Genomic DNA, 16,902 nt, shown 5'->3' on the forward strand with positions numbered 1-16,902 from the left:
CTGACTTGTTTACATTATATCATGAACTTCATTCATTAGAGCATGGTTACACCATAACTATTTGTTTCTGCTCTTATATAATAAACTCTAGTATTGCATTTGGTACCAGAGTCTCACAGTGGTATGAAGTAAGAACTAGCAGTTTGCAAATGAAGTGTAGGCTACTCCTCTGTTTATTCAAAAAGCAGTTTGCAGATGGACTGTTATTTTCCCTTTTCATTTCAGCCTTTCGTAGACATTATATGAGATTGATGTTTTCTAATTCCATAATAGGGATCCATTGTCTCAAGGCTGTTCTTGTCAGATACTTCTAAGCTTAACATTCTGCATTTGTAGAAATTAGGCTACAATTATATTCTGTATGGCCAATATGTTTGTTGGATAGGATACCTTTCAAAACATTAATTTATCTATATCTAATTATTTATTCCCTTCTTCCCCGATGATTGGATAACATTTAGATACATAGGACATACATGCCCTCTCCAGAAGGCAGCAAACAAGACAAGATGAGCTGACATTGGCCTGCCTATACCTAAGATGCTAAGATCCTATAGGCATGCTTTCTAGTTCTTCTGTTGTCTTTAACTCCGACCCCTTTCTAGGTTAGAAAAAGTTTGAAGGCTTTGGTGGATAAGGTCTTTCTCAAATTGATTGATACTTCATATTTTATAAAACCACTTTTTTGGCATTCTATGGTTCAGGTCTTGCTTTGTGTTTGCTTGCTATCTGTTGTGGTTGTTGGTGGTGTCTGAAAAAAAAAAAGGTGCTTGAGATGATGGAAATTTTCATGTCTTGGACCATCTTTACTACACACTTGTCCTCAGTAATATGTGTCGAGGTCTTATTGATTAAACTTAAACTCCAGAACTATGTAACTAAACCTAATCCCTCAACTCAGCTGCAACGATGATTTTCTCATTCTCACACTAGAACTTTATTCTCTCTTCTCAAAGACTCAAACCTAGAGGAGGGCTATGAATTAGAGTCTTCGATGCATTACACCAAGAAATCTGGACTCTGAAGCATCCCAGTGTCAGACTGAATATACCACATGCAAACTGAAACTTTACATGCGTCCGAGTTTTTCAACGAGGCGGTTCTCTATTTCAAGTCTCTTCTTCACCATTAATGCATACTTGTTAACCAAATTTTTGTCTGAAACCGCTTCAAGTTTGCACTTGAGGGACGTATTTCCACTCTTCTTTTCATACAAGCACAAGAAGGGCACAAAAGTACCTTTTGTGCTGCATAGCCAACCATGAGCAGCCCTCAATGCAGCTCCAAGAGAAGCTGAATCTGTAAAGGTATAGAAAGAAACAAAACTTAAAACCTTTTAAAGCAGGACACTAGTATCAAATAGAGAATCCATCAGGTTCATTGTTTCCTAAGTTTTTTATGGTGTGGTTTTAGCACTCATGTATTACAGAATTTGGCTTTGTTGAGTATTCAAGACTCAAACGTAAAAGAATTTGGTAATTAACTAGAAAGGAGGAGCTGACACCACAGAACATACAGTGCTTACCAGCTCTATGAACTGTGTACACCTCACATCCAAAGACGCACGCTGCAATGTACAGGAAGGAACGATTCACTGATGCACCACCAGTTGCTATTATTCGTTCTGGAGGAGAAGGCATTCCAAATCTTTCTGCATGACCTCGCATTGACATGAACTGGCCCTCTACTACTGCCCGAGCCTGGAATCAGTAATTTAGACTCTCTTACAAAGAGTTCATGTAGGATATCATCTACCAATGTGAACAATTGCTATCTTAATCAACAGACCTCATCAAAAACTGGTTCAAAATGCTGCTCCACTTCACGTACAGTCACACCCTCCAAAGTGTCACCGGTGAAATTTTCAAGACTGTAGCGGTGAATTCCAACTACAATCACAAACTAGAGTTTAATTGCTGCTATTAAGAAGTTAAGACTTAGATGGATATCCCAGTATTCAATGAATTAGATATTGCCGCCATCTGAAACAACAAGGAAAAACAACAAAAGAAGACAGACAGGAAAGCACTTATGAAACAGTAATGTATTGTCAAAGCTTGCTTAGTAGCAGACGTTCCATTTGATCATTTACCACTGTATGTCCTACTTGATTCCCGAAGCAAATAAATTGACTATAAACAACCTTTGAGCCAGATTTTTGCAACTACAATTTAGCCGGAAACTGCTAGATGCCTTCACAAGTGACTGAAAGGCAACCTAGAGAATGAGGCAATTCAACGGTTTATACAAATATTGGCAGATCTCAGTCACCAAGGGATAAAGTTTACAAATGTGAAATGGATAAAATAATATAAAAGAGAATCCCACCTGGAAGTGGGGGAAGAATTTCATGCTCCTTATAGTAGAAACCCATCTTTCCAGCTGTAGCAGGAACTGGAATGTTAAATGGAGAACAGAAAAAACAATAATCCCAGAAAGAAAGCAGTTCAGACAAATGACATACTAACCATTTAGGGGCTTCGCATATGTAAGATAGTCGTTGAATTTATCCCAAGAACTTCCGCAATAGCGGTTCCGAATATCTAATATAAAGATTGAGGTCATACTAAGTAACAAGTAGATATATCTCCATTTCAATCTGTAGGGATATGTATCAGCACAGGGTACTACCTTCACGAGTTAGAGACCCATTCTTGTAACACAACATTACCATGTAGCTTTTCGTGTCAACAGGATTAGGGAAAACATGTCCTTCCATTCCAGGATGAGGATCATCCGTAATGCCGAAGACCTGACCAACAGCAGTGAAAACTTGAATAGTGTAACAGAAGAAATCAGTGAAAACTGAGAAGAGAGACTGAGAAACTGGAATAGTAAATTATAAGGAAGAAACGAGTGAGATTCCGGTCATGACAGTGCAATACCGTAATTATACTGATTACTAGTATACAAAGATATGATCGGCCTATGCTGTACAAGATAATGCAATTGGCGTTAGAAAATAATGGGAAAGAGAAAAGAGGAAGGGAGGAAGATGAAGACATGGAATAGTTTAGAAACATTTAAATGGCTTCCATAATATATTTCATTTGTAATTTAATTTGTATCATTTTCCTTCTCTTTCAAACAACTCTCATCTCTGTTCTATCACTCTTATTTTTCTCTAATACCTAGCTAAGGAAGAAAAGAGAAGAAAAAAAAACAAAGATGCTCTGCAAAGATGTTACCAAGCAGAGCATAACAATTTATACTTAAAGACTTACAGTATCACTTGTGCCAAGACTCAATGCAAGATCCCCTGGCGTACTTAGGGTTAAGCCTGCAAGTCAAAAATTGCACTTTCAGCTGATGAGGATTTAAGAAAAAAGAAAAGACATGGACAGCCTCCCATCAAATGAAAGCATCAACTACAGCACACAAAACAGCAGAATTCTTTGGGCAGTTAAACAGAATTTACCAGTTCAATGGTTTCAGAATATTAGCAACAGAAAGCAGTTCTATAAAGGATCCCCTTCTGAAAATCAGAAAATTAGGCACCTGCTAAGCTGTTAGGATTGTCTCCTGACCACTGAATAACCAAGCAATCCTTGTTGAATTTATATCTGAAAACATAGATAAAAAGGAGAAACGTAAAAGACCATAAAAGATTAAAAGTGTACTCTTATGTTCTCGTTTGAAAGATTGAATGTACTTCTCACTAATGTTTCCAATTAGTCCATTTGATTTTTTTTGTTTTTTGTTTTTTGAACTAATACAGAGGTTACAGTACTTGCTCACCATTAAAACTTCCTCTTGGGAAAAATGAGGGGAAAAGACCCAAACAACAACATTAAACAAAACAAACAACTCCAGGTATAGGGACTCTATCAATATCATTAACAACAGAGGAGCAAGCCAGATGGGAGACTCATCAAAGCAGTGGTAAGTGGTAACCACCCAAATCCATGGAGTTTCTCCAATTTTCAAAAATCTAAGACTGTATTGGCTCCATTCCGTCCAAAATATCTGCTTCTCTCTCTAGTTGAGAGCGTCTCTCTCTAGAATAGAGAGTTTCCCCACTTCCTTTAGGTGGTTTCTCGGGTCCCGGTACCCCCCACTAGGCTCACTACCCACTTCCACCGCCTAGTCACATCTATCACCTCCCATCACTTCAACTTTTTCCCCACAGTTGCCTCTACTCTAGCAGCTTCCTCCGCAGCTCACCGTTGATTCCCCCCATCACCACCCCCTGGAACCACCTTTAATCTCTGCAAATAGCTTTATTCCCCCCCATCACCACCCCCTGGAACCACCTTTAATCTCTGCAAATAGCTTTATTCCCCCCATCACCACCCCCTGCAACCACCTTTTATCGTTGCAAATACCTTTATATTCATCATTAGCCGCTGCAACCACCATTAATCCCTGCACCCACCTTTATTCCCTACTGCAGCTTCTGCTCCTCCACCTGCCCACCTCTCCGTTCAGGTCATCAATCTTCGACTAGTCCTCATGATTTCTCCCTTCAGTCCTTGGATCTGGGTTCATGCATCGGTGCCTGGCCAGATGTAGCTACGGGGCCACCATGAGGCTCCTCTCTTGGAATTGTCAGGGTCTAGGGGCTGACCTGACTGGGAAACATTTGAAACGTTTGGTTAAACGTAACAGCCCTTCTATGCTTTTCCTTATGGAAACTCGCCAGCAAGAATCCACCATCCTTTTTTGGAAAAAGCAGTTGAAATTTGATCATATCTACGTGGTTGATCCGGCTAGCCAGAGCAGCGGAGGCCTCGCTCTGTTTTGGGACAACTCTGTCCAAGTTTCCAGTATTACTAGTACGCAGAACTATATTATTTCTTCTGTGTTTTCTGTTGCGGAATCCTTCCATTGCAATATTTCCTGGATGTATGGGAACCCCCATTCTAATAAAAAAAAACGCTTTTTGGCGTTCTGTGTATCCTGCTTTCTCTCCTAGATTGATTCCTTGGTTGTGCATTGGGGACTTCAATGAAATCCTGTGGCTTCAAGAGAAATGGGGAGGCCTGCCACAACCCAGATGGAGGTTGAATTTATTCCGAGATTTCTTATCACATTCTGAGCTTTCTGACCTCCATTTCCAAGGCCCGGAGTATACTTGGTTTTGCATTCAAAATGGGAGGGTGTTTATCAAGGAGAGACTGGATAGGGGGTTGGCTAACAATTCTTGGATTGCTGCCAAACCATGCACTCAACTTTTCCATTTACCTAAACTTGGATCTGATCATCGTCCTATCCTCCTTGATACTTCTCCGACGGAATCCAAAGCCCCTCATCTGTTCCGGTTTGAGCACCTTTGGACTTCTCATGTAATAACCCATTTCTTTTAATCAAAGCAAAACAACATTGCTTTTACTTTCATGATTTTGATGCTTTACCTTTAATGATTATGCTTAATTAGTAGGGTTACTGATTGAGTTGATTGTGATCGACCGACACTCACACTCTCCCTCTCTCTCACTCACACTCTCACTCTCTCTGTCGGCCGAACCCAGCAACAAACAGAGCACGGTTTCTCCAATCTCTCTCTAGCACCACAGACCACCAAATGACACCGGACCACGTCCTACGCCTTCACCTCTTCCTTGCGCAGCTGCCGGTGGTATCTTTTGGCCGTCTCGTGAGCCGTACACGGCGGTGGAGCACGAGGCCGGTTTAACCCGATTTGGTCCCGAGCTTGATAACTCGAGCTACAAGCCACCAATCCTTGCCAAACTCCATCCTCAGGTTCGTCTCAACCTTCTGAAACTCCCAGAAGCACCCTTGCACGGCGGCGCGGCTCGTAGCAGCTGCTGAAGTCAAACCCGAGCTAGATCGAACGAAACTTTCGATCCAGATATCTCAAGCTGTGGAGCTTCGTTTCGAGTGATTCTTGAACTGGTAAACTCACCTTGAGTTTCTGAACAAATCTCCAGAAGGAATCGAAGCGATTTGTGGAAGTTTTTACGTGGATCGGAGCACCTGCCGGATTCTGGAATTTTTCCGACCACCGAAGCTTTCGATCAATATATCTCGAGCTACAGACCCTATTTTTCTGTGATTCTTGAACCAATGAGTCCGTCTTGAGTTTCTTAACAACTCTCTAGAAGGAATCGAAGCCTGAAATTGAAGTTTTGACGTCGAAATCAAGCCTTGCCGGATTCTGCAAAATTCTGGAATTTTTCCGACCACCGAAGCTTTCGATCGGTATATCTCGAGCTACAGACCATATTTTTCTGTGATTCTTGAACCAGTGAGTTCTTCTTGAGTTTCTTAACAACTCTTCAGAAGGAATCGAAGCCTTAAATTGACGTTTTTACGTCGAATTGGAGCTCGCCGTTTTCTGCAGTTTCTCGCCGGTTTCTGGAAAATTCCGGCCACCTTCATACTGTTCAAGGTAATTTTCGACCCCTTCCGGTCATTTTCAGACTTCGTGCTAGTTATGAAAGTTGTTAAGCATGATGAGAGGAAGAAGAGCAGCCCGGCCCCGACACCATTGGTGGTGGTCGGCGGCGGCTCTGCCACTAACTCCGGCGGCCCTTTCCGGCCACCTCCGGGGATCAAAAATATGGTTTCTGTACATTTTCAGATTCTATATTTCAATACGATCATTTTGATATATTATACGCAATTTTTGGATATCATATGATTAAGTTATGAATTTTTACGTTTCGATCGATTTCGATCGTTTGATTCGTAATATGTGAAGTTAGGACCGTCAGATGGACTTGTAGTTTTGTTATGATGATCTTATGACTGTCCCAGTGGCTTTGTGTGGTCATGGGCGAAGATCCGACCGTTGGATCTTCGTATAATTGAGAAATGGTGATTCGGAAGGCGATTCGTGAGAATCCGACCGTCAGATTTTCATATAATTTTGTGGAGATGTTTGTAAGGATGATTTGAGAAGATCTGACCGTTGGATCTTCGTGATAATATTGGAGGATGATCCTAAGGGCGATCCGTGAGGATCCGACCGTTGGATCATCATATAATTTCGATCCGACCGTTGGATTTCTGTATATGTGTGGTTTATGAATGATTGCTAAGTTAAGATCGTGTTTGACTAGGTGGTTGATGGATTGATTGGTGAACGATTTCGGATCGTTGTTTTGAGCTGTTAAGAAGACGCAGCGGGAATTTAGAGGTGAGTAAACCTCACGTGGTTCATATTACGAACCGAGTACCTTTAATTACTTTATTTTCTGTAGTAATTGTGTGAAAATATTTATGGAATAAATATTTGTTTTAAATCATATGGACTTGATCAACTACGGTCCATAGGTAAGTAAAATGATTTAATTATACAAAATGAATTTCATGATTTTCTTGTGTGAACTATAGTTGGTATTAGTGGTCATTCCTGAGTGGGTGATTACGTATATATATATATATTTACGTGATTATATGTGGAATGGTGTGACATTGAAGAGTGTGGAATTGTGATGATTTATTTATTATGGTTTGAAATTTGACTTATCATATTTATATGTGATGATCATGATTGATGAGTTCTTGTTAATATTCATGATTTACATTGGAGTATGTATAGAGTTGGAGAATGTAGGATTCTGAGGACGAGGTGTCCGAAGTTTGACGGTTATGGATAACCGGAGTGTTTGTGTACTGAGGACGGGGATGTCCAAAGTGCGACGGTTTATTATTAACCGAAGTTGTGTACTGAGGACGGGGATGTCCAAAGTGCGACGGTTTATTATTAACCGAAGTTGTGTACCGAGGACGGGGATGTCCAAAGTGCGACGGTTTATTATTAACCGAAGTATATGGTGCTGAGGATGGGGATGTCCAAAGCGCGACGGTTATAGTGTTAACCGAAGTATTTTTGCCGTTGCTTGACCCTAGGCCAAGGTGTCAGAGGTAACGAGGCAGTTAGAGCTCTAACGTGTTATTGGGATGGACCAGAGTGGTGTTATGTGGGTTGGGTGTTTGCAGGACCAGTGTGGTGTATTGTGATTTGAGGATTGTGAAAATGTATTCCTTGTGGTTTTTCCATGAGTGGTTTGATGTCTCTTTGCAGACGTAATACTGTTGAATTTTACTTGAATTGTAATTTAATAAATCAACAGTTCTTTCTTGTTTACTCATACTGGCTGTAAAAAGCTTACCGGGTTTTGTGTTGTTGCAACTCCCGGTACACTATTCAAATTGTGTAGCGGGTAATCCTACAGGACAGGAGAACCAGGACGGTGATCGTGCGGTTAGAGCAATGGTTATAGTTTTACAGCAATTGTAATAGTGAGGCGAGTTAAGCTCATTTGAGCATTACAATTTGATTTGGTGGGAGTGTGCTGTAATAAATAACTTGAGGATTTGGGTTATTGTAAATTTGAGAGTTGTGAAGTGTGGTTGTTTGTGAGAAAAAAATTCAGGATGTTAGTTGAAATTTGTTATTATTCATGTTTCGGATTTGAATTGATTATTCAAAATTCGGGGCGTGACATCTCATCCTGACAGCTTTAAGGTGGTCTCCTCTAATTGGTCTACTTCACCAACTACTTCTGCCTCCCAGACTTGGGCAGATAATCTGAACCGGTGTAAGTCTTCACTCTCCACTTGGGCTGCAGATACTTATCCACACTTTGCAAAGCTTGTCTCCAAGGATTCCATGTTGATTCAGGATGCTCTCCAGTCTGATCAAAATGACCAGTCAAATGTTCAGCAAACCATTCAAGTTGCTTCTGACCATATTCTCTCTTTGTGGTCCATTGAGGAGATGTATTGGAAACAGAGGTCACGGGTATCCTGGTTAGCTCATGGAGATGCAAATACACACTTTTTCCACCAAACTACCCTCATGAATCGACGCCGGAATAAAATCCTCCGGTTGAATGATGGCTCTGGAAATTGGTTAAAAACTGAATCAGATATCACTTCTCATCTTACTGGATACTTCAAGGACATTTATACGGGTTCTCCCCCATCTCATGTTGATGAAGTCCTTGACTTTGTGGATCCAGTGGTCACTCCAGTGATGAACACTACTCTCTTAGCAGATATTTCCTTGGATGAGGTTCGACAGGCAGTATTTGAGCTGGGGGCTCTCAAGGCCCCAGGGCCGGATGGGTTCTCAGGTACTTTCTATCATTCTTATTGGGATATTGTTAAGGATATTGTTCTCAATGCTTCTGCCCAAACTTTTGCTACTGCCTCTGTTCTTGATTCCTTTAATTGCACGCACATTGCCCTCATTCCGAAGGTGGATTCTCCACAATTGGCTTCCCATTTTCGCCCAATAGCTCTTTGTAACTTTGCTTACAAAATCATAACCAAGATCATCTCTAACCGTCTAAAGCCTTTTATGCCCGACCTTATATCTGAAAACCAATCTGCTTTTGTCTCTGGTAGACAAATCCAGGACAATATTCTGGTGGCACATGAGATGTTTCACCGTCTTAAGCTTCTCAAAAGTGGCTCTGTTGGGGAATTTGCCCTCAAATTGGATATGCATAAGGCTTATGATAGGGTGGACTGGAATTTTCTTCGGTTGGTTATGTTGAAAATGGGCTTTCACCCAACTTGGGTTCACTTGGTCATGTCTTGTGTTACATCTGCTTCTTTGGCCATACTTGTGAACGGTGCTCCAGGAAAGAAATTTAAACCAACCAGAGGCCTAAGACAGGGAGATCCTCTCTCTCCTTTCCTGTTCTTATTCATCAATGATGTCCTCTCTTCCATGATAAGGAAAATATGTTCAAATAACCTTCTTGATGCAGTTAAGCTTGGAGACAACGGGCCCTTGGTGAGTCACCTGTTCTTTGCTGATGACTCAATTTTTTTCCTCAAGGCAACTTCCTACAATTGCGAAGTCCTGCAGGAGACTCTTAACAACTACTGCTCTGCCTCTGGCCAGTCTGTCAATCACCAAAAATCATCATTGTTCTTTAGTCCCAATACCACATCAGAATCTATTCAACTCATCAGCTCCAAACTTGGTATGGGGGCTGTGTTGGATCCGGGCCGTTATCTGGGGCTCCCTACAATTTGGGGAAGATCTAAAATTTCAGCTCTGTCTTATGTTAAAGATTCAATTGAGAAAAAGATCTCGGGCTGGCATCAATCCACTCTTTCCCATGCCGGCAAGGAAACCATGATCAAGTCAGTTGCTCTAGCTGTCCCGGCCTACCCCATGACGGTCTTTAAATTCCCTGTCACCATCTGTAATCAAATCAACTCAGCTCTTGCCAACTTTTGGTGGGGGTCCTCGGCTACAAAAGGTATTCACTGGAAGAATTGGCCTTTCCTAGGTCTTTCTAAGGCTGTTGGTGGGATGGGTTTCCGCAACATCACGGATTTTAACATGGCTCTCCTAGCAAAACAAGCTTGGCGACTACACTCCAATCCTGAGGCCTTGTGGGTAAGGGTATTAAAGAATCGTTATTTTCCCGATACTTCCTTTTGGAAGGCGACAAAGGGCTCCTCTCCATCTTGGGCTTGGTCAAGCATTCTTGAAGGCCGTTCTCTTCTATCTGCAGGCTCCTTATGGAGTATTGGGTCGGGAACCTCTGTCAACCTTTGGAAGGATAATTGGATACCGACTCTCCCCTCATTGTAATAACCTAGTTTTTTTTAATCAAACAATTTGGTGGCAAACACCGGTTCCGTGATTTAAGGTTAGTGGACAATTGCATAATTTGAAGGCCGGTGCTTTAACATGATTATGCATGAGTGGAAGAACGAATCAATTAAGCTAAGAAAACGAATTCTCTCTCTCACGGCCGAACCAAACCCAAAACAGAGCAAGTTTCACTAGCCAATCTCTTCCACCTCAGGCCACCTCACGACGTCGGACCACCTCCCTTAGCTTCACCTTGACCTTGCGCAGCTGCCAGTGGCAGCCTTGCACCGTAAGACGGCCAGCAGCGGCAGCGGAGGAGTCGGTTCCTGTTTGAACTCGTTTTGGTTCAATCTCAATATCTTGAGCTACAGGCTACCATTTCTCTTGATTCTTGTCTCATTGGATTCGCCTCAACCTTCTTATCAAAACCCAAGAAGGGCCGGACTCGAGTTGATCTTTTTCACGTTCGTCGGAGCTCAACCTTTCAAGATTGAAAAATTAACTATTGATTCGGATATTTCGAGTTACAGGCCACTATTCTTTATGATTCTTGGCTTGATGAACTCGGCTTGAAGTTCAGAACAATTCTCCAGAAGGTATCGAAGCGATTTGATGAAGTTTTTATGTGGATCGGAGCTCCTGCCGGATTCTGGAATTTTTCCGACCACCGAAGCTTTCGATCGATATATCTCGAGCGCCAGACCATATTTTTCTGTGATTCTTGAACTAGTGCGTTCACCTTGAGTTTCTTAACAACTCTCCAGAAGGGATCGAAGCCTGAAATTGAATTTTTGACGTCGAAATCGAGCCTTGCCGGATTCTGCAAATTTTCGCCGGATTCTGGAAAGTTTCCGGCCACCTCGACTGTTTTAGGTAATTTCAACCACTTCCGGTCCTTTTCAGCTTACATGGTAGTTATGAAAGTTGTTAAGCATGATGAGAGGAAGAAGAGCAGCCCGGCCCCGACACCATTGTCGGTGGTCGGCGGCGGCTCTGCCACTAACTCCGGCAGCCCTTTCCGGCCACCTCTGGGGATCAAAAATATGGTTTCTGTACATTTTCAGATTCTATATTTCAATACGATCATTTTGATATATTATACGCAATTTTTGGATATCGTATGATTAAGTTATGAATTCTTAAGTTTCGATCGATTTCGATCGTTAGATTTGTGATCTGTGAAGTTAGGACCGTCAGATGGACTTGTAGTTTTGATATGATGATCTTATGACTGTCCCAGTGGCTTTGTGTGGTCATGGGCGAAGATCCGACCGTTGGATCTTCGTATAAATGCAAAACAGTGATTAGGGAGGCGATTCGTGAGAATCCGTCCGTCGGATTTTCGTATAAATTTGTGAAGATGTTAGTAAGGACGATTCAAGAATATCTGACCTTTGGATCTTCGTGATAATTTTGGAGGATGATCCTAAGGGCGATCCGTGAGGATCCGACCGTTGGATCATCATATAATTTTGATCTGACCGTTGGATCATCATTAAATTAGAATCCGACCGTTGGATCATGATTAATTTAGAATCCGACCGTTGGATTTCCGTATATGTGTAGTTTATGAATGATTGCTAAGTTAAGGTCATGTTTGATTAGGTGATTGACGGTCTTCCTTGGGTGAGCGGTTTCGGTGTGTATTGTGTTAAATTGAAGACGCAGCGGGAATATCGAGGTGAGTAAACCTCACGTGGTTCATATTACGAACCGAATAAATTTAATTACTTTATTTTGTCGTAATTGTGTGAAAATATTTATGAAATAAATATTTGTTTTAAATCATATGGGCTTGATCAACTACGGTCCATAGGTAAGTAAAATGATTTAATTATACAAAATGAATTTCACGATTTTTATGCTTGAACTATAGTTGGTATTAGTGATTATCCCTGAGCGGATAATTACGTATATATATATTTACGTGGTTATATATGGATTGGTGTGACATGGAGATGTGTGATTTTATAATGATTTAAGTGATGTGAAATCGAAAACGTGATTTACCATATTCATTTATGATGATAGTGATTGGTGAAATTATATTGGAAATTTATGGATGACATGGTATTGAGTGATGATATGATTGAGTATGGATTGGTGATTTTTGGAGTTGTATTTTGAGTACATATATATACACAATAATAGTACGTATCATGGTATTATTGATCCTATTGTGTGAAAGAATATTATTGTACTCGATTTTGGTTTTAGGGTCAACATAGTGACCAGTATGGGGGAATCAGATGCTCTAATACTAGGTGGATGATGGGCTACGATTGGTTGAGTTTAGGGTCAACATAGTGACCAGTATGGGGGAATCGGATGCTCTAATACTAGGTGGATGATGGGCTACGATTGGTCGAGTGTAAGAGACGCCCCAACCCTTATTGGGTGATGGGCTAAGTTGAGTATGTGTATCGGATGTTCTAACCTATGTTGATGAACTACGATATTGATAATCATGTCGGATGCCATAACCTAGGCCAGGTGATGGGCTACGATTCAGTTAGAGCTCTAGTCTGTCAGTCACCGTATTTGTATAAATACGCTTTCGGGGTTTTGAGAAGAAAGATGTGAGTTTAGATCCCGTATTAATCTTTGGTGATTTAGAGTTGGTGATTTTAGTGACTGATTTTGGGGATTGTGGATTGCTTCGTGGATGTTGTGATTGTTGATTGTTTTGCTTGAGTTAAAAGAAATATGATTTAATAAATCAACCGTTCATTTCTTGTTTACTCATACGAGCTGTCAAAAGCTTACCGGGTTTGGTGTTGTTGCAATCCCGGTACACTATTCAAATTGTGTAGCGGGTAATCCTGCAGGTCAGGAGAATCAGGGCGGTGATCGTGCGGGTTAGAGTATTTGTTATAGTTTTACAGCAATTGTAATAGTGAGGTGAGTTAAGCTCATTTGAGCCTTACAATTTGATTTGGTGAGAGTGTGCTGTAATAAATAACTTGAGAATTTGGTTTATTGTATTATTGAGAGGTGTGAAGTGTGGTTGTTTGTGAGAAAAAAATTCAGAACGTTTATTTGTAATTGTTATTATTCATGTTTCGGACTTTGAATTGATTATTCAAAATTCGGGGCGTGACACCTTCAACTTGAGATCTTATTCTCCCACTACTGCTGCTACCAGCTCGGTCTCTTCTATTATTGATAGAGATGCCCTTTCTTGGAATCTAACCACGCTCCAGGCCACTCTTCCGATTGAGACTATTAATGCTATTCAAGCTACAACATTTGGTTCCTCCACTCATCCGGATCGTTTACTCTGGTCAGCTCAATCCACAGGTATCTATTCAGTCAAATCTGGATACAAATTTCTGGTCAAATCATCAGTACCCGGCCTCTCATCTCATCCTCATCAATCACATGTCATCTCCCCTTTAGTTTGGAAGTGGATTTGGTCCGTTCGAGCCCCTCCCAAAATTCGGCACTTCCTATGGCGAGCTACTTCCAATGCTCTTGCAACTAACCGGAATCGTCACCACAGGCATCTCTCTCACTCACCTTTGTGCACTTTTTGCAACTCCCATCCTGAGACAATTGAGCACATTCTGTTCCTTTGTCCTTGGTCTCTCCAGGCCTGGTTCTCTCATCCTTTCTCTTATCATGTCAACCAACAATCAATCACTACATTGGATGCATGGATACTGGCCCTCTTTGGCAACGCCAGTGACTTTGTCTCTGAGGAAACTTCATTTCCCACTCATGTAGCTTTTATGCTTTGGTATATTTGGAAACAAAGGTGTGATTGTCTGTTTAATCAGACTATGCCGAACCCTGTGGCTGTGTCCACCAAAGCCTTTACTGCTGCCTTGGAGTATCTACGAATTCCACCATGCCTCCAGGCCCAAAGCACTCGCTTCTTGCTCCTTACTCAAGGGCGTCTCAGCCTTGGGTGCCTCCTCCTGTTGGGCGTGTAAAGATAAATACTGATGCAGCGTGGGACTCCTCCTCTCTGATCTGTGGTCTTGCGGCAATTGCTCGGGACTCTTCTGGTAAAGTAATAGGAGGCTCTGATAAGAGTACTTTTGCTTCTTCCTCTCTGGCTGCCGAAGCTCAGGCAATTGACCTCGGGCTTAAGCTGGCCTCGTCCCTCTCCCTTTCTTCTTTTCAGCTTGAATCAGACTCCCTTGTCCTGATTTCGGCGCTTTTGAACCCCCTTTCAACGGTGGATTGGTCTGCTTCTCACATCATTGCTCAAGTTCGTGTCCGAAGCGGGCTGTTTCATCGTGTTAACTGGTTGTGGTCCAGTAGAGTTGCTAATGCAGCAGCTGATCTAGTTGCAGTGCTGGCAAAACGCAGGGTGTGCCCGGAAGATTGGTCCTCCAACCCTCCTCCCTCCCTAATGCGAATCCTCTTGTTTGATGCTGTTTCAGATCCCCCTTAGTTTCTTTGTTTCTTTTTCTTCTGTTGTTTGTTGTTGCCTTTTTGGCTGTGCAATGGAAGTCCTTATTACCAAAATAAAAAATAAAAAATAAAAAAAAAATCTAAGACTATAACTGTATTTACTATGGTACTGTACACTTTATTTACTTTGTGATCCCTTAAAGTAGCATATTGTGCAAAACACAGTTCAATCACAACTGGTTGCAGTCAATAACAACTGGTTCCATATAAGAATATAGAAATTCGCATAAGCTTCTACCTTCTCATGTAAACTTAATGCACCAAGAAGAAAAAATAACTAATTCATATGAGTTATGAACTCTAGTAAGGCGTCTAAATGAGTAACGCCAATACAAAACAGAGGAGAAGAAGCACATACACAGAAACAAATAAACTGTCACTAACCTCTCCACGAAATAGGGAGCAATGTGACCTGCAACAGCATGGGCAGGGGCTAACTTTCCAAGTTTATCCTCCAGGCCAGGGGCAGTGGCCTTCAACAAAAGTAATCATCACTAAAACAATTAATCAACTGGAAAAGGTCAACTGATCAATTATCACACTCTTAGGAAATGCTCCAAAAACTTAGAATGGATCACAAAAGGAGATAGTAGAAAATTACTGTGATAATGACAGACCTCTAATAGTACTTTAGACCAGATCCTTTTCTTTATATCCATCAAGTTCATCCCTGCACCATCAGTTTCATCAATACAGGCATATCCCCCAATTAGAAGAGACGCCAAAAAAGAACTAACGAGAGAGATCCTCTCAGTGTTGCTATAAACTTCTGGATGTGTCTCGAATATCTTCTTGATCTGTGGTCCTGTGAATCTTTCGTATGCACGTGAACCTGTAATTTGGGATAGCTGCAATGCTCCACCAACAGCATTCTCCAATTCTTTACATTGTGCTGTGGTGCTGCTGTCCATCCATACCGGCGATTCCTTCACCGAAAAGGCATCTTTGAGCTGATCCACCATTGGCTTTTTGGGGTCCAATGATGACAAGATTGAGGAACTCCCATTCTTCCAATAGACACTACCATGTTGCTGCCCACTACCCGAAACAGCAATGATCTTCCCAAAATCCAACTTTGATTTCAAAAGTTTATCAAGTACAAGATCTAGAGCTTCTACCCACATCAAGGTGGGGGAAACAATTCTACCATCAACCGAGGCATCTCGGTAAACTCCATCTTTGGTTTTGTAATGAGGCAAACTAGTGTCAAATTGGACAATCTCTGAGGTAACAAAATTGAGATTGGAGTCTAGCACAGTTGCCTTCAATGACCTTATATTACAAATCAAAAACAAATCAAATAGCCAAAATTCATGTTTTGTTTCAGATCACAGACAATGGCAGTACAAATATGATGATACATTTTTCATGCATTAACTTGTCTGTCAAGGAAACGCAGTTAAACTATGAAAATCATCAACATTGTCAATTAGTGATTTGGGTTTTTCTAATTTTGTGAGAATGCATCGAATAAGAACTATCAGAATCATCAACATTGTCAATGAGTGATTTGGGTTTTTAATTTTGTAATAATGCGTGGAAATAAATAGAGAAAACCAGGAACTTACTGGGTAGAGCTGTCAAATCCAAGGAAATAAGAATCCTTGGGGAGAGAGAAGTCTGCCATTGGAGTTAGCAAATTGGTAATCGCTTCTTACTCTGGTTTCAGCCAAGAAAGAGTGAAGTTGAACAAGATTGGTGGGGTTGTTTGATCTAGTTGCGTTGCTTATGTTTGACGAATGAAGCGGAAATTAGTTAGCAAATCCATTAAAGTCGGACACTTTTGGCTCCGGATTATATTGTCCAAACCCATTATTTTGAGGTTTTGATGAAGACCAACCCACCATAGGATGGGGAAAGGAGTTTATTTTTTTATTTTTTATTTTTTTGATTGGAACCACATTAACAAAGCTGATGAACAATACAATTCAAGGGCAATTGAGGAGGTG

General features: G+C 41.2%; 1 protein-coding gene and 1 long non-coding RNA gene across 2 annotated transcripts; one reads left to right on the top strand and one right to left on the bottom strand.

The window, feature by feature from the left end:
- On the bottom strand, nucleotides 1-16,656 carry LOC133745379 (xylulose kinase 2-like). Its single transcript, XM_062173439.1, has 11 exons — nucleotides 16,522-16,656; nucleotides 15,571-16,225; nucleotides 15,338-15,426; nucleotides 3,499-3,563; nucleotides 3,225-3,280; nucleotides 2,632-2,752; nucleotides 2,469-2,543; nucleotides 2,329-2,382; nucleotides 1,789-1,889; nucleotides 1,526-1,700; nucleotides 1-1,299 (listed from the first exon to the last, which is right to left on the bottom strand). The coding sequence occupies exons 1-11, from the start codon at nucleotides 16,578-16,580 to the stop codon at nucleotides 1,070-1,072; spliced, it is 1,680 nt and encodes a 559-aa protein (XP_062029423.1). The 5' UTR covers nucleotides 16,581-16,656; the 3' UTR covers nucleotides 1-1,069.
- On the top strand, nucleotides 5,290-8,346 carry LOC133745381 (uncharacterized). The gene is made up of 3 exons (XR_009863569.1): nucleotides 5,290-6,352; nucleotides 7,026-7,102; nucleotides 8,130-8,346. It is a non-coding gene; the product is annotated as an uncharacterized LOC133745381 (long non-coding RNA).
- Nucleotides 16,657-16,902: the final 246 nt, after the last annotated feature.

The sequence above is a fragment of the Rosa rugosa genome, chromosome 4, assembly GCF_958449725.1.
Source record: "Rosa rugosa chromosome 4, drRosRugo1.1, whole genome shotgun sequence".
NCBI lineage: Eukaryota > Viridiplantae > Streptophyta > Magnoliopsida > Rosales > Rosaceae > Rosa > Rosa rugosa.

Coding starts and splice junctions, on each gene's coding strand:
- LOC133745379 (XM_062173439.1), bottom strand. CDS start 16,580: ATGGCAGACTTCTCTCTCCCCAAGGATTCTTATTTCCTTGGATTTGAC. Junction 3,281..3,498: donor CAATCCTAACAGCTTAGCAG/GTGCCTAATTTT, acceptor TTTGACTTGCAG/GCTTAACCCTAAGTACGCCA. Junction 1,300..1,525: donor GTACACAGTTCATAGAGCTG/GTAAGCACTGTA, acceptor ATACCTTTACAG/ATTCAGCTTCTCTTGGAGCT.